Here is a 16,358-nt window from a genome sequence, read left to right as displayed (position 1 = left end):
GCATGAAATCTGTAGATTGCCTTGGGCAGTTGTGACCATTTTAATAATATTGATTCTTCCAATCCAGGAGCATGGGATATCTTTCCATTTTTTAAAGTCTTCTTTAATTTCCTTCATCAATAGTTTATAGTTTTCTGTGTATAATTCTTTCACCTCCTTGGTTAGATTTATTCCTAGGTATTTTATTACTTTGGGTGCTATTTTAAAGGGGATTGTTTCTTTACATTCTTTTTCTGTTGATTCATTGTTAGTGTAAAGAAATGCAACTGATTTTTGAACATTAATCTTGTAACCTACTACCTTGCTGAATTCTTCAACCAGCTCTAGTAGTTTTTGTGTGGACCTTTTAGGGTTTTCTATATATAGTAACATGTCGTCGCTTGCCTTCTGATTTTTTTCAATTGGTAATTTTTTTTATTAAATCTTTATTTTCATTGCTACTTGCAGTTTATGGCCAGCTATAAAATTTTCCAGTGATTCCAGGATACTGGTGGCAGAAACAGTTTGGATTAATATATTTAGTTATTTGACTTTATTTTCTGATTCATATGAATACATGTACATAAGATTATTCAGCACCCTCCCCCAAAAAAGGAAAATTGTGAGTTAATTACTTTGACTTCTTATTCTGCAGCTTTATCCTAAATGGATAAAATAATACATGCAATCTTGCTAAATTCACAATGACATATAAATAGTAACATCTACAGTGGAAGATTAACAGAAGAACTTCTTTCACCATCACAGACTGTTACAAGAATGAATTTCTACAAAACTGGTGTACTTTTTCTCTTTAAACCACTTTTCTCTTAACAGGCTGTCCTAAATTTTTATTTTGAAAGAAAGCATTTTGCATGTTAGGAGGTAAGAAACATAAGGAGGGTAATTATAATGGGACTTAAATAATTCACTTACATTTCTTTGCCAGTAAAATAAAGCATGTTCTGTTAGGGTTTTTTATAAGCTCTAAAATATGATTTCAAATTACTAATATTCTAAAAGGAAAAAAAAACACACCACTGTCATCTCCTCTGCTCCAATGTTACTGTTTTCCAGCAGCAGATTCGGCAACCATTCAGAAGCAAGTAGTATTAGGTCTGTTAGATTTTCAAACATATCTGAACTGCTGTCGATTGCTCCCCAAATCAGGTCAGATGCATTCTCTGCAGGAGCATTTGCCAGAGGTACTGTATGCTCAAATGGAAGATTTGCATGTTTCGTAGTCAGTCTCGTTTATTCTCCAGACCTCTAAATTTTTCATGCTAAGTAGCAGCATCTCACTTTATGAACCACGGGGTTTTAATAATTAATTAAACAGAGTCAACAGGGCTGATTTATTCTCTCTCTTCTTAGTTGAATTACCAAGCACACAAATCAGAGAGGAAATATTTCTAATACTAGAATGTTCTTCAAGCCAGTAAATCTGGGATTATCTCATCATACCGATTATGTCAAAGCTCTTTAGTCACAATGCTCACTAGGACATAAAATTGAATGGTCCACACATACATGGCCCCATTCCAGCATCATAGGAAGAGTTCCAAGTTTTTCTTATGATATTCAGAAAGCCCTAATTATCAAAAAAAAAAACTAGCCATGATCATTTATTGAATATACATACTCCTTGCCAGGCACTTTACACACATTACCTGAGTTTTAGAAGCATTGGTTCTGAATGTTTCTAAAGAAGACCCAGGTGTAAACTGTGGACTGGAAGCCTAGAACACTATCCCTCTGTTGCTAGTGAGCATATTTGCATGTTTGGTGCTAAGGTGTATATTTTTGAAACATATACAGGGAAATGTACTATGAGCAAAAGATTAATCAATTAATATTTTATGGTATTCTTTTGTGTTTGAAGATCAGATGTTGATTTTTTTTTATTAAAAAGTGTTTAATGAAGGTTCCTGTCAAGGATGACTTTCTGGTGGAACTTTCTAATATTCCTTGTTCAGCACCTGTAACTACATTTTTTTTTTCTGAAACATGTTGCTTTAGCTTATTTTATGTCATCAATTCAGTGGAATGTCCATATATGGGCAGTTATAATATTTCAAGTATGAGAATATTGTTTTTTTAAGTCAAATAAGAAGGATGCACCCAAACTTATCCCTCAGTTAAGTGTTCCTGTTTTTCTTCCTTCCCACCCTCCCAAATTAGGACAAAATACTTACAACAATTTAAATTAAAGTCTCTTCTTTGGGCTAACACATTGTAAATGTGCTGATAAACATTAAAGTAAATATGCCAAAATGTTAAAATTAGCCAAATTGTCCCATCAAGCTTTTTCCTTTTCAAACAGGTACTTGGTACAGGATGGTGTGTCCTCATTTCCCCTTGGTATTCTGGCCCTCTCACGTTACACTCACTGGTGATTCTTTAAAACCACTTTCAATTTAGGCAGCTTTCCAGTTTTAAAAAGGGCCTGGAAATGAAGCTAACCTGTGCAGAATCAAATGCTTTATAGTCAGTTTAGCCTCCATAATAAGAAATTCCATTAAACCATTTTAAAGAGATAATAGTAACGTGGATTACTGTCAAGGGAATAATGATTCTCTGTGTCACTTCACTGCACTATGAGGCTTTGAAACAATAAAGATATCTAGGTCTTGCCACCTCCACCTTGATTCTTAAACAGCTTAAGTGCTTTTACCCTATCGTGAAACTCTTAAGTGGTCTTCCTTGATGGAAAGCTGCATTTTTCACATTTAAACAAAGGAGTTGAACAATTTGTATTGGAGGCTATGGACAGAATTTAGACTACAGGACTGAAAACAGACCAAATCCAGCAATGACAGGGAAACTGACCGTTTGTACTAAATCCAACCTTTTCCATTATTGTCATCAACAACCGATAAAGTAAGTGCCTTTTCTGTGGTAGACCCCAGATTGTGCTCTGTGGAGCACTAGCCCTGTGTGTGCTAACCGTGGCATGTCAGTCTGAGTAATGTTACAAACTCTTGGAGAGTTGTAAAGCACATTAGTATGTTTAAGGCTCTGGGAAATCCTACAATAAAGGAACCTACTTAACTCTGTTTAAACTAGTGCATCTCAAATCTATTTGACCATAGAATTCTCTTCGTTACATAATATGTATTAATAACCCTTGTAACACACTTTGGAAATGTTATCCCGTAAGGTGGGAGATGCTTTCAGATCCACAATCTTATTTGAGCCTCGTAAGTCCAGCCCTCAGATAGACTTGATCTAAGACACCATGCTGCTATGAGGTTGAGTTTGGGTACTATGGGGGCAAGGGAAACTGATCTAGGATGGATAGGGCTGTGGGTTGGACCAGGGCTAGAAAGAGGATGCAAGAAGAAGAAACAAATCATTTTATTCCAGAAGCTGTCTGTCCAACACTCAGGACCTGGGCAGGTGGTAGTGGGTTTACGAGGTTCATCCAGCTGAAGGCTGGCAGTTGGATACTAGGTCTAAGAACCAGCCTCCCATCCACCAGGTAGGGGCACATTTTGTGACATTTCACCACGCCCTGACTTGCCCTGTATCTTTGTACATCCGTCCTTACCGCTGCTTGGGTGCATCTGCTTTTCCCTGAGATGCCTCGTCATTTGTTCTGAGTACATGTTAGGCACCGTAAATTCAGACATAAGAACATAGTTCCTGTCCTTAAGGAGCTTCATATGCAGTAAGAAGGCCTAAAACTAAGCAGGCATTTACAATACAGTCTGGTGATGCGCACAGGGTGGAGGAATCTTAAAGGAGATTTGGTTCTTTAGAATTAGTATGAGTTAGCTGGATAAACAAGATGGGAAGGAGGAAGACTGTAGCAGAAAAGAAAGTACTGTTGAGGCGGGGGGAAAAAACAGTATTTCACACTATGGAGTATGTATTTGATCCAGAAGGCATTGGCTGGCACTGAATTTTTAGCAGGTGAGCAGCAGTATACGATTTGTCATTTGGAAGGATCTCTCAGCTGGAGTGGAGAATGCACTAGAAAACTAGAACAGAGGCAGAGAGACAAGCAGTTTCAGTGGCCCAGGCATTGGGAAGGGAGAGGGAGGAAAGGATCCCAGAGCTGATGCAGTGGGGCAGCCACAGGACTTGCCGACAGGTCAGGAAGAGCAAGGGGTCCAAGGTGACGCATCCTCCTACATTCTTTTTCACTGAAGAAGAAAGAAAGAAACGGGTTTTCCTGAACCTTAAAACACACGTAAGAGTTTGAAAAAGTATCGGACCCAGTTCCAACTGCTTCCTACTTCAAGGGACGGCAGTAGGGTGGCAGCAGTGTCGCTGGGATCACGACTCGCACGGTGGGTAGGACAGTCTTCCAGATCGTAACTTCCTTCCTTCTTCTTCTCAAGTCACGTCACACAGACCACTTCCTGGATGCATCCCGTGATGAGCACGCTGAACCTGTCCTGCTCGGAGGAGCACGAGGAGGACTGCTCCGGAGAGCTTCCCGACCAGAAGAGCTGATGGTTTTCCGTGGGGAGCGGGGGCTCCGTGGTCCCCTGGTGTCCCCGTCTGCGTGGATGACCCTGGGACGCAGCATCTAAGTAGGAATAAAACACACACAACCAAACGAAGTTGCAAAATGGAAACTCTGGACTTAGGCTGTTTTTGTAAAACGTTTTGATATAACTATGCATTTACAAAACTGACTTCCAGTATAGAAGTTCTTTAAGAATAATCTCATCATGTTTTTTGAAATCATATGTAGATTTTATAATATGTATAATTTTTTCATGTGTAATTAGATCTTTGTAATTTTATATATAATTCTGTGTGGAATATCAGATATGATGGTTTTTGTCATTGAGACATAAGGAAAAATTATGTGAACATAGTGAAACATTTCATTTACTTGATAATTCGCTAACCTTTTATATGCGTATCTTAGGAAAGTGATTTATAAATGCAGGCTTTTTGGGGGTTGGTTCTTAAGGATCACATTTAGACAACTATCTCACAGGCCACTGAACATTGCTTACGTCTCGATGGGGCTTTCTAATTTACGAAATGCTTTTCAGACCCTGTTTTATTTAAACCAAATGGCATGCCTGTGAGGCAGGGCCAGTGGGTGTTTTCCAGTTAGGGAAATAGCGGTTCAGAGGAATGAAGCACCCTATCCCGGAGCTGAAGCTGACACCCACGTCTTCCGACTGATTCCGTGTCCTGGTCCAGTTCCCTTTGCCTGGCACCCTGCTGCCCCTGCAGAGGCAGGTCACCCGACACGCAGCGCCCTGTGGCTCTGTTGATGCAGCTGAGCTCTGCAGCTGTGCGCTCAGGGGACCACAGAGACCCAGGGGACCCCCCCTTCAGTCAGACGTGGCCCCCACCTAACCCCACGATTCTCCTCTAAACCCTTCCCCCTACTTCACTCCCCAAACACTCACCAAGCAGGGGCACGGCTTTGTGATGTCATTTCAACAGGCTTCTTTCAGCAGCTTACGTTTTTCTAAAGCGAAGGGACTGCCTCCCATCAGGGATTTGTCCTTGCCAGAGGGAGCATTTGAGGAGAGGGGAGGAGGGGCATCTCTGCTATCAAAAGACACATCCTTGAACTCCTCTGCCGTGCATTCAGGACTGACCTCCTCATTGCTGATGTCACCCTCCAGGCTGATTATGCTTTTGATCTTATTTTATTGTATCATAAGGATGCTACAGGACAGTTTCTGGAAGGGATGAGCCATTAACCTGGAGTGCTAAAGATATTCTCCCAGTTTAATGATTTAAACCTGGGGCTGGGGAATGGGGGGGTGGAGTGGGGAGGAAGTCATTTTAAATGTCCTGAGCATTAAGTACAAGTGAATAATAAAAAGGAACTTCTTTATATCTAATATTATATTGTTAGGTAATATACTTAGGAAGAAAGTGAGCAAGAGTCATTAATAAATCAGAATGCTCTGTTGCCAAACCATGCCTGATAACACAGAGAAGCTACTGTCTGTCATTCTGGCCTCTTCCAGTCTCTTGTCCCCTCTCCCCACCACCACAGCCACCACTCCTCCCCCTCCCCTCTCTCCTCCCCCTTCCCCCATCTCCTTCTCTCTGGCTCTCTCCCTCCCCATCTCTGAAATACAGGTAGGAAAAAGCCTTGAGGATTGCCTGATTCCATGATTTTCAAACACCCTTTGGTGAAAAAGACTCATTTTTCAAATGAATTCTTAGAGCAGAATCTCAAAATATGCAGCCGACTTTCTTTTTAATATCACTGTTCTGCTTAAAGCAAGATGGAGGCCTGGAGCCTAATTAAAGCAGCCCCCAGCACTGCTGTGCAAACCTGGGGCTCCTTGGAGCAGAATGTCAGAATCGTCAGTTGTAACCATTTTATAGATGCGTAAACTGAGATCCTAAGAGTTCACATAGTGAGTTAATGACCAGGTCAAAATTAGACCCAGATTCTGAGTCTCCTAGTCTGCTAAATTTCATATGGTATATTATATAGGTCTATAGTGTAAGTGTATGTATACATTGTACCACACATTCCTGAATACATGCAAAATTTGTAATTTATGTCTTGAATAATAACATAAAGTCAAATCCAGGCTGGTAGGAGGTCATTAGCCCTGAGAACAGTCTCAGACTGTCTGGAGAAGACTTGTGTCTCACCTGACAGCTATTTGGATATGAGGAAGCTTGAGGGAGACACGTTTTGAGAGAACGCCCTAGGGGAGCTCTTCCCTTGTGACCCCCGGAGGTGAGCCAGATTCTCAAACACCTGAGGTTACTTTTACAAGTTAGTGTCTGTAATTGTGAAAGTACAGACCTTTTTGTTGTTGCCAAATCAATGGTATGAAATGCCCCCTCCTCCGCTGGGAGTGTTTTTGGATTTGTTTCCAGTGAGGAAAGCCCAGGAGATGCTAGAGTCACTTGGCCTCAGGGACCTCAGGGCGCACTTCACGGCCAGACACCTCTTGTGTTAACTTTGCTCTTTTGTGCCCCTTTCCTCCCTGCTTCCCGATGGAAGAGGCCTATAAAAATTGTAATGGTAATATTTATTGGGCATTTTGTGCCATCCATTGTGAGGGGCAATTTGCATGTATTATCTCATTATCTTCTCAAAAACAACCCCACAAGGTAGAAACTATGATCATCCCCATTTTGTAAAGAAGTTTAGGATTGGAGAGAGTTGCTAGCCTTTGCCTCAGGGTCGCACAGCACCTACATGTGGAAGTTGGGGCTCAAGGCAGGTCTCAGAGCCCATTTCTTCAAAACCGTTGTGCAGAGCTGCATAGAACCAAGGTGTGTGACCCCGGCAGCAGAGCTGGATCCTGGGGTCTCAATTTTACAAAAAAGGCAGATTCCAGCTCAGTGCAATAAGGCATCTTCCAGTCGCTGAACACATCGGGAAAGAATTCCTCAGGAAGCAGGGGAGGCACTGTCGCAGGAAGTGTTCAGGCAGCCTGAACTCATGACAGGAATGTCACTGCGGAGGTTCAGGGTCTGAACTGGCTGGACCATATGAGTACTGTCTGAAATTTCTTCCTCTTTATGCGTCCGAGACCCCTGAACCAACAGATAAATGCCCCAAGAGACACTCAAAGAAAATATGGTGGGAACTCATTAAGAATCCTTATTAATGCAAGTAGAACCCCCAAATTATTTCGGGCTGAGATAGCATTTAGATAGCCTATCTTTCTTGAAGTCAGCCCTTTGATGTGGTCATTGTAAACTCGTCTCCATTGACCCACTGACTCTGATTTTGGAGTTAGAAACTGTCAATGTTCTTAGGTGCTTGCTTCCATCTTGATACACTTTACCAAAGTGACCGGGGGCAGCCTTCCTTACTTCTTTATTCTCAGAATATTGACTGGGCACCAACTGTGTGCCAAGCATGGCGCTAGGCCCGGTGGTGAAGCAGGGCATTAGCTAACTATTCCCTGGGGTCTGCTTACTGCTGGTTAGAAAGTTAAAAGCTTCCCAGATGGCCAGAATTGAATAGCTTCTCTTTAATGTTTGAATTTTAGAAATAATCCATTTCCGTTAAAAAAACAAGTAGTACAGAACTGAACATAAAGCTAAAACATAGCCCATCTCACTTTCCAGAGGTAGCCATCACTAATATTTTGATGAGTGTTTTTACTCAAAGGAAATCACACTGTGAATCATCTTTCGTTTGACTTACTGTGGTCATTTTTTTTTTCATGGCAATAGATAATATTGTATTTCAAATGTCAGGATAAAATATCCCTTCCAGATAACTCATAATTCCTGTAGCCAGCAAGCTATCAATGAAGAGGCTGTTTTTAAGTTATCTTCTGTTACTAACAATGCCACAGTGAACATTCTCATAGTCATTCAATGCTTCTCCTCATATATCAATGCACTCTTGTGTCAGTAGGTCTGTAATGGAAATCTAGTCCTAAAAGTAAATCATGACATCAAAGGTACGTTCTTTTTAATTTTGGTAGATGTTCATAAATCCTCCTCCATAAAAACAGGACTGATTTACACTACCACCAGTAGTGTAAGAGAGCTTTTTTCCCCTATGTATTATAGGACTTGTTTTAGTCCAAAGATTTCCAATAACTTTTCTGATTTTTTTTGTCCTTAGAAGAATAATTCTTTCCATCCCTGTATCCGTTCATCATTAGTTATTAGTTGTCCTTAGCAGGCACTAGTTCACGGTATGTCAAACACATCAGGACCATCATCTTTTTATTTGAAAGTATTGGCCTTTCCTACTCTGTATATAATGGTGGTGAGGACTGACTTAAATGAGCTCCCTTGGGTGAGAGGCCTTGGTGAAGTGCAAAGCACAATACCAAAGCACTCTGAGCCTTGGCTTTCCCATCTGAACGGGGAGGATAGTAACCCCCTGACTCTTCCCAGATCAGTTCAGCTCAGCAGCCATGCCGGAGCACCTGCCCAATGCCAGACAACACGCAGGGTCTGGAAGACACCCCTCCGAATAGCTCTGAGTCCCAAATAGGAAGCTCTCAATCTAAAAGCTTTTTTCCTGTCTTTTCTTTTTTCTCAAAAACCTTTTATTTTTTCCTTAAAGGAGTAAGAAGCAAGGAGTTTGTTGAATAAAAAAAAAACCCTAAAGAGAAGCCCTTTCTCACTCTCTTAAATTTGAATAATTCCAAAATAATAACAGCACCCCTTGACTAGAAATGAAAGGAGAGGCACATACTGTGTGAAGGGCCTCTCCAATAATAAATGCTAAGCAGCTGGAAAAATACAGAGTCAAGTGATACTTTCACAAAGTGTTTGCAAAATTAGAAAATATTGTCCTTTTTCGAGGGGGAAATGGACATTTTTATTTTCTCTGTTAAGTAAAACGCAGCTATTTCAAAGGTCAACAAACTTGAATTTTGCAATATACCGAACAAAAAGAACTAAGCTAACATTAAAACCACTTGCATACTCTGTCGCATAGAAATTTTGAGAGGATGAGAAGAACTTGAAATAGAATACGCCTGTGGAACTTCACTTTGGAAATAAAAAACCCAAGATGTTTTAACCAAAGCTCACATGTAATATCATTGTGCCTGCGTGACGATTATGTAAACATTAAATGCAATTTTGTACGTATTTTCTTCATATGAATTTTTTTTTACATCTAACTAATACTGTTTTTAAGTGTGAATTTCATTCTCAGGGTACAAGGGGTGGTTGGAAGGAAAAGGCAGCAGATGAATAGCTCTGACCCCTGCCCATTCCTGTTCCCCCATCACCAACTTATTGCTGTGTTTATTTCTTTTATATTGTCTATCAGCTTGTAACGATCTGTTTGTTTATTGTCTTAAGAAAGGGAGTCAGCTCCATGATGGTGGGAATTTGTCTGTCTTGTTCACCCCCGTAGGAAGGACCTAGCACCATGGAGGAAGGTCTAACCCAGTGCCTGTCACCTAGTAGGTGTTCAGTATATCCTTGCCAAATTGAATGTGTAATACGCTGTCCCTGACTTAGGTCCCAGTTTAACTCTCATGCCCTTCTATTCCCTTATTCCCTTAAAGACATACTGAGTGCTACCAGATGGCAGACACTTCACAAAGTCCTAGGGATACAATGCAGAGCAGCTGTGGTCCTGTGTGATTTGTGTCTCATGCAAAGGACATTCAGCTGAAATTAACAAAGCTTTTTTCTGTTTATATTCTTCCTCCGCCTCCTCGATCCTGTATCTGAACTTCTAGACCATTTCATGTTCATTACCTTAAGAGAGGTGTGTGACATCAGAAAGCAGAGGAACGCATGCTCTTTTGAGTTCCAAAAGTCTGGCTCCTTAGGGAACTAGAAAAGGATTCATGATTTAGATGAGAGATTTGAGAGCACAGATGATGAAGAGCAGGGCTTCCCTCCTCCCTGTGAGGAAATCATTCCCCTGGCTGTGGGAGGGGAGGACAAGCGAAAACATTGGTGCAGCTCAGAGAAAGGGGCCAGACCCCACCTCCTGGGCTAGCTTCCTGGGAGCAGCAAAACCCCAATTTTATGTATTAGTTTTGACAGCAGAGACCCATGCCTCTGTGTACCCTAGGATTGAAATGATTGCACGGTATGTATAGGCAGATGGGGCCTTAGACAATGTCAGTGAGCGTCCTCTGGCCCACTGTGGTCCAGACGGGAAATCAGATTGAGTTCCATGGACCCAAAAGGATCACAGGAGTAACAGGAAGACCCACTGGACCTAAGGGGGGATTTTTTTCCACTCAATCCACATGGCCTCTCCATGAGACCCAGTTTGGGACAATGACATCAGACCATCCAAGCCCAGAGTGCCCTGGCAAGCCTCCCAGGGTTTACCAATGACTCCAAAGAATGGAGGGAACCCCAGGGTACTGAGATTAGTGTTGGTCGAGATCATTTATTCCCTACCCCTGATGTTTCCTTCCTCGCAGAGGGAGCTCCTTCCGACTCACAGTTCTGGCCCGTCTCTGCCTCTGCACCCTTAGGTAATGACTTACATGCTTGGTGGGTGTGGAATAAAGAACAAGGCATTTTTCTAGAAGTTTCTAGAACGTTTAAAAATATAGTCCCCTTTATCAGATCCATGCAAACGCTGCCTATTTGTTTTTTAGGTCTTTCTCATTTATTACCAGGATAATGGCAATGAGTAAATATACACCTTTCTCCCTGCCTCCCACACCTGTACCCGTCAATGTCCCCACCGCACCTCAGAATTATCTTTCTGAAACACAAACTTGATTCTGTTGCCCCCCTTGCTGCTCTTCAGTATCCAGCCCCTGCCATTGTCAGACCCCTTCCACTTTCCCTCCAGCCTCATTTATCAAACCCCAACAACACTCAACTAGATGGTTCCGTCTGCCTAGGGACCTTCTCCTGCCTCATTCCCTCATCAGATTCCTTCTCATCCTTCAAGATACCAGTCTCAGCTCACCTCTCCTGTGGAGATCCTGGCCCTGCCGCCTTCCCCACACCCGGCACTGGCCCTCTCCAGAGGCCACCTCTGTATCTTTTTCATTCGTGTCCAGTCCCTCTTCCCCCCTTGGGGTGGTGGCGAAAGAACTTCTACCCCAAGACCCCAAGAGGAGTCGCAAGCCTGTTTGTCCAGACATGCACTGGGGGACTACATTTATCTACTAACTTACTTGTTAGTAAGTTAGTAAGTGCACTGGGTCACTGAGTCTTAAAGGCTTGAAATCTGGTCCTACCCTCTCTTTTTGTGCTTCCTCTCTGCATGGCAACAAGAATCAGAACTCTGGTTAAAGCCAACTGGTCTCTCTCACTGCGGCTGTCCCACCCAGCGTCAGCAGCTAGATGAGTAAACCAGGTGGCGCTGGGAGGGAAATGGGAAGAGAGAAAATTGGCCCAGGTAGTCTGTTGTTTTTTAGCTGTCTGTTGCTGCATTGGGGTGTTTTTAATCTAAACCCTGGAGGGTGAGAAGTTTAACTGGGAGGAGTTATGCTCTAAAACACTACCCCATCCCCCTATGACCTTAAACCTTTTAATAAAGCCTCTAACACACTATCTTTGCAATTATTTGTGTGGGAAAAGGAGGCTTATGTCTCTCCTAGTAGATTTGAGTCCTTTAAGTCAGAGTTTATACACTATGTTTTATCCCTCCCATAGGACGTGGTATGGTAACGTTCAATACATGCTTACAGAATAAATTTTGAAAGTTTCTTGCTTTCAAAAACTTTTAGCTCTTTCCTGCTTCTGGAAGAAAAAAACAAAGTGAAATTTTTTTTTAAATGAGATAGGAGTTTAACTAAGCACATCCACACTCACTAGTTCTATTAAAGTTGGAACAATATAATGGGTTTTTCTGAAGAAGGAAATGCATGCTGCGTAAGTTTGACCATAAAACTCACAGTGTGATTGTGGTGGAAGGATTATAAAGCACATACATAAACGCTGGTTTGCCCAAGGTTTTGAAAAAAATACAACAGAATGCTTTTTGGTGTGGAAGGGTAGATAAAACCTAAAAGAAAAATGCATGTGCATTTCAAGGCAACAGTGTTCAGCTTCTATTCTTTTAGGTTAATTAATCATGTTGCTGAAGACTTGATTTGACACGAGGGAGCTATGGATTGCCACGGGACTCTGAAAGTGTAGAAACTGTCCCATCCATAACTAAGCCCACCGAAATTGCTTAACTGTGCTGTTTCACAATGGAGAAATTCATCTTTCATCAGCAAAATACAAGCAGAGAAAACAGGAAGACAGAACAAAATTGGGTGGATAATAAAGTTATCTTGGCCCATAGACAGTTCAGGTCAGATATTTCTCTGAAATGAAATACAAAAAGATGTTTGTGGATAGTTCCTATTTCTATCTACTGAGTAGTTTCAGGGAGGTAACCCATGCATTTAATCTAATGCCAGTTTTTTATTTTTGTATGGTGATCACATGGGTTATACATAGCTCCATGATCGCCACGCAAAAATAAAAAGCTGGCACCAAATTAAATGCATGGATTACTTCTCTGAGTGGTTCAAGGGCTCAAAATAAGGAAAATCTGAAAGAAATAGGGTATATGTGTGCACACACACATACATTTCTGTGTGCACACATAGACACACTTTGGAGGAATAAGAAGTATTTAATAGACTGAAGTCTACAAAATTTCAAGAATGTGACAAAATGGTGGTTCCTCACTCACAAATGGAGCCCCTACTATGAATCATACAAGGTGAAAAGTCTGCGAGGTTGCCTCAGTTTTCCCAGTGTTGCTAAGATTGTTCATTGATTTCATTCCTTCTGTCTCTTTGAGTTCCATATTCCTGATTAGTATTTCACCAAATTTAAGACTGTAAGTTGTAAGACTTACCATTATCTTATGTATCACTAAAAATGAAAAAAAAAAGCATCTGAAATATGACACAGTACTTTGAATTTCTGTCTTATGGCCTTTTAAGTAAATCTAAGAGCTGTTTGAACAAAGATTTTTATAATGGGTATATGTAAAGGAAAATGAAACACAAATAAATCGCAATATTCCTAAAACTTCTATCTATTCAGAATGGAACTCTTCTGAATCTCTCTTTTAAATCAGAGCTGTCATCTGCATTTTTCACAGTAACATCCTCTCTGCCATCAAAGCAAGGCATTTCTTAAAGGAATGTTTCACTACCGTCCTGAGGAGTTTCTCCCCAGATCTTTGACATCTACTTTGGAGTTTTGATATTGCTTCCTTTTTGATCTTTTCAAAAGGATTTTATAGAAGTTTTTAGACAACAATCAGGATTCATATTCTTTCCTCAAATAGTCCTTAGGTGCTTTATTCACCAAAAAGTAGAGTAACAGTCCATTCACGCCACAAGAAAAACCACCAAGTTAGCGCACGCACAGGCGAACACAGTGGTACCATTATGGCTGCCTTTTGCAGTGTTGGTGGTGTGGTGAGCAGAGCTGCTTTCCACTGTAGTTGCCTGGCCAACAGCAACTGCAAGACATCATGGACTGTAAGACACATCTTATGTTCCATTCCCCTGAGGTTAGAATTTGTGTGGATTAGGGGAAAAACAGTAGGGAAATAGAGAAATAGGACCAACACGAAGGGAAGGGGAAAACCCTGCACCAGGGAGTGATGTCAAGCAAAGCCCACCCAGGGGTGGGTGGGGAGAGGGGAAGCACTTTGACTGAGCCCCACAAGGGAGCTATGCAGACAGTGTTAAGTCCTGCCTCAGCTGTTCACGTCAGAGGCCAGGGAGCCGGGAGTATTTATAGCCCTGCACCCATCAGTCATTGGTTAAGGGTGGGAGGCCTGCGAGGGAGATGTAACCTTCTAGGTCCTTCTGGCTCTGTGCTGGCAAAGCGGGTACCTGCAGCCGTACAGCAATGAGAAGCAGGTGCTGGCTGTCCAGAGTGAGAGCGCACAGAGCCAGGGCTCATGAGAGTGAGGCAGAGGGATCGGAGAGCACTGACCGGGTCTGCTACCCATCCCAGTTTCAAAGACACGTAAATCTGAAAAATGTGTGTCTCCGAATTGAGGAAACATGGTATTGAGGCTCAGATTTCCTTGTGCCTGTCTCATCCCATGGCATCCTTAAAATCGGGTTAAAGATGAAATGCCTTTACAAATGAAAACAGAATGGCCTTTCTAAAAAAAGTATTTAATTCAATCAAAAATATTTTAAAAGCTATTCCTAATAATCCTAACAGAAAATACTTGGAAGCAATCAAGTGATCCGTAGCCCCACACCGACAGGAGTTGAATGTCTAACCTCTCAAGGACAGACGACTCTTATTATTTACTCTGTAAAGTCAATCTTTACGCCTGTGGACAATTCAAACTCCCGCAGTAATTTATGCCAGTGCCTTCTTTCCTGCCAATTTTAAAGAGATTGGAAACAAACCTCCCCACATGTAATATGAGGCGTCCATAGAATTGATTAATTACTCTAGGTATTAAAAATTTTTTTTAAACACACTGTGCTAGTGAGGGTACATGACATCAGTATTCTCAAGTATTTTTAGGGCATTAATAAATCACTATAAACTTTCTGGAAAGCAGTCTTAGAATGCCTATCAAGAACCTTAAACGTGTTCGAACTTTTGACTCTATAATTCTACTGCTGTGATTTTATCCTCACAAATGATCACAATTTTAGACCAAAAAAATTGAAAAGGTTTTCTGAAGCACTATTTAAAATAGAAATAATACCTATATGCCTCAAACCAGGAGAATATCTAAATAAAATAAATCTCACATAATGAAAAATATTTAATAATATTAATGACCCAGGGAAAATATTACGATACAACATTAAGTAGAACTAAAAGAAAACAGAAGTCTTTTTCAGTATGATACCAACAGAATTTCATATGTAAATACCACAGAAGAACCTGAGGAAAATATGAGCTGACATTATTGGTGAAGTTCATTTTATTCATTATATTTTTGTGCATTTTAAAAATTCTCTACAGTAAGTAATTTTTAAGAAAAAATAAGTATTAGTAATTTTATGTATGTTTATATGGGGGGGAAAAAGTATATCTAAGTTGATATTTTTTATTTCCTCTTCATTTTCCAGGAGATTTTTGCCTTAGAACTCTATAGATTTGGGTGAAAGTTTTTAATGTTACAGGGGCTGGAAAGAGGAAGATTGGGCTGTGGGTATGAATGAGACCTGAACTATATTCTCAAAAATTAACTGGATTATTGCAGAAATGAAACAAAAAGTTAGCATGTACTCTCTGTGTCTACACTAGCTGTGTGTCTGGATTCACTGCATTTAATGCTTATTCAGGATTTTTTTTCCTTGCTAGAAAAATAAGGTTGTTACAGATGTGATATTCCCTTTTCATTCTATAGGGAGGGCCAGGACTGATGGCAGAGTAAGGCTGAGGCCTCCACAGCCACTGTGGACATCAATTTCAGTATTCCTGAGCAGTGTCACCGAATGGACCATCCTGCGGGGCCCCTGAGTTTGCCATCTGTATCTTGCTGTTGTCAAACATCCTGGACCTATTTTTCTCTCCACTGAAAACATTCGTGCAGTAAAAATAGCAATGGATTCTAGCAGAGCTGATGCATCATTAGGTTTTTCACATGAATTCTTTGTACCTAGAGCCAGGTCTGAAGTATTCTTCCTTTGGACACAGTGCCCTGGTGCAGGACTCTGCCCCGAAAACAAAAATCTAAGAGATGCTATGAACTTGCAAAGTCCCTGTGGTTCAACCATCTTTTGACTGAAAGGATCCTTTTAAAGCATTCCAATCAATAGCTATTCAGGGTTTTGCTGGGATATTCCTATTGAAGAGGGACTTACTAACTCCTTTTAAAAATTCTTGTATTGCCTAAAGGTGTTTAAAAAAAATTTCATCTCTTATTGTATTCAACAAAGACCTTGATTCATCAGCAAGAAATAACCTGTGAGTTAACCTCCTCACATGGATTGATTGCCTTTGCTGACCAGGGGTGCCTCCCCACCAGAGACTGGGCTGGATGCCAGCCCCCCATGGTGATTTATGGTACAGCTGAG

At 41.1% G+C, this 16,358-nt stretch overlaps 1 protein-coding gene across 7 annotated transcripts in view; it reads left to right on the top strand.

The window, feature by feature from the left end:
- Nucleotides 1–15,868, top strand: part of STXBP4 (syntaxin binding protein 4) — a 187,230-nt gene extending 171,362 nt beyond the window's left edge. For 6 of the 7 annotated variants that reach the window (XM_072938613.1, XM_072938617.1, XM_072938620.1 and 3 more), the window contains one exon: nucleotides 4,326–9,504. In XM_072938613.1, coding sequence (XP_072794714.1) covers nucleotides 4,326–4,440 — 115 coding nt within the window. In that variant the 3' untranslated portion in view covers nucleotides 4,441–9,504. Of the gene's footprint in view, nucleotides 1–4,325; nucleotides 9,505–15,688 lie in introns of those variants that run through there. The other variant, XM_072938618.1, reaches the window with a different exon arrangement.
- The last annotated feature ends 490 nt before the right edge of the window (nucleotides 15,869–16,358 follow it).

The sequence above is a fragment of the Vicugna pacos genome, chromosome 16, assembly GCF_048564905.1.
Source record: "Vicugna pacos chromosome 16, VicPac4, whole genome shotgun sequence".
In the NCBI taxonomy this organism is placed as follows: Eukaryota; Metazoa; Chordata; class Mammalia; order Artiodactyla; family Camelidae; genus Vicugna; species Vicugna pacos.
The sequence above is the reverse complement of the archived record's forward strand: the minus strand, read 5'-3'. Positions and strand labels throughout refer to the sequence as shown.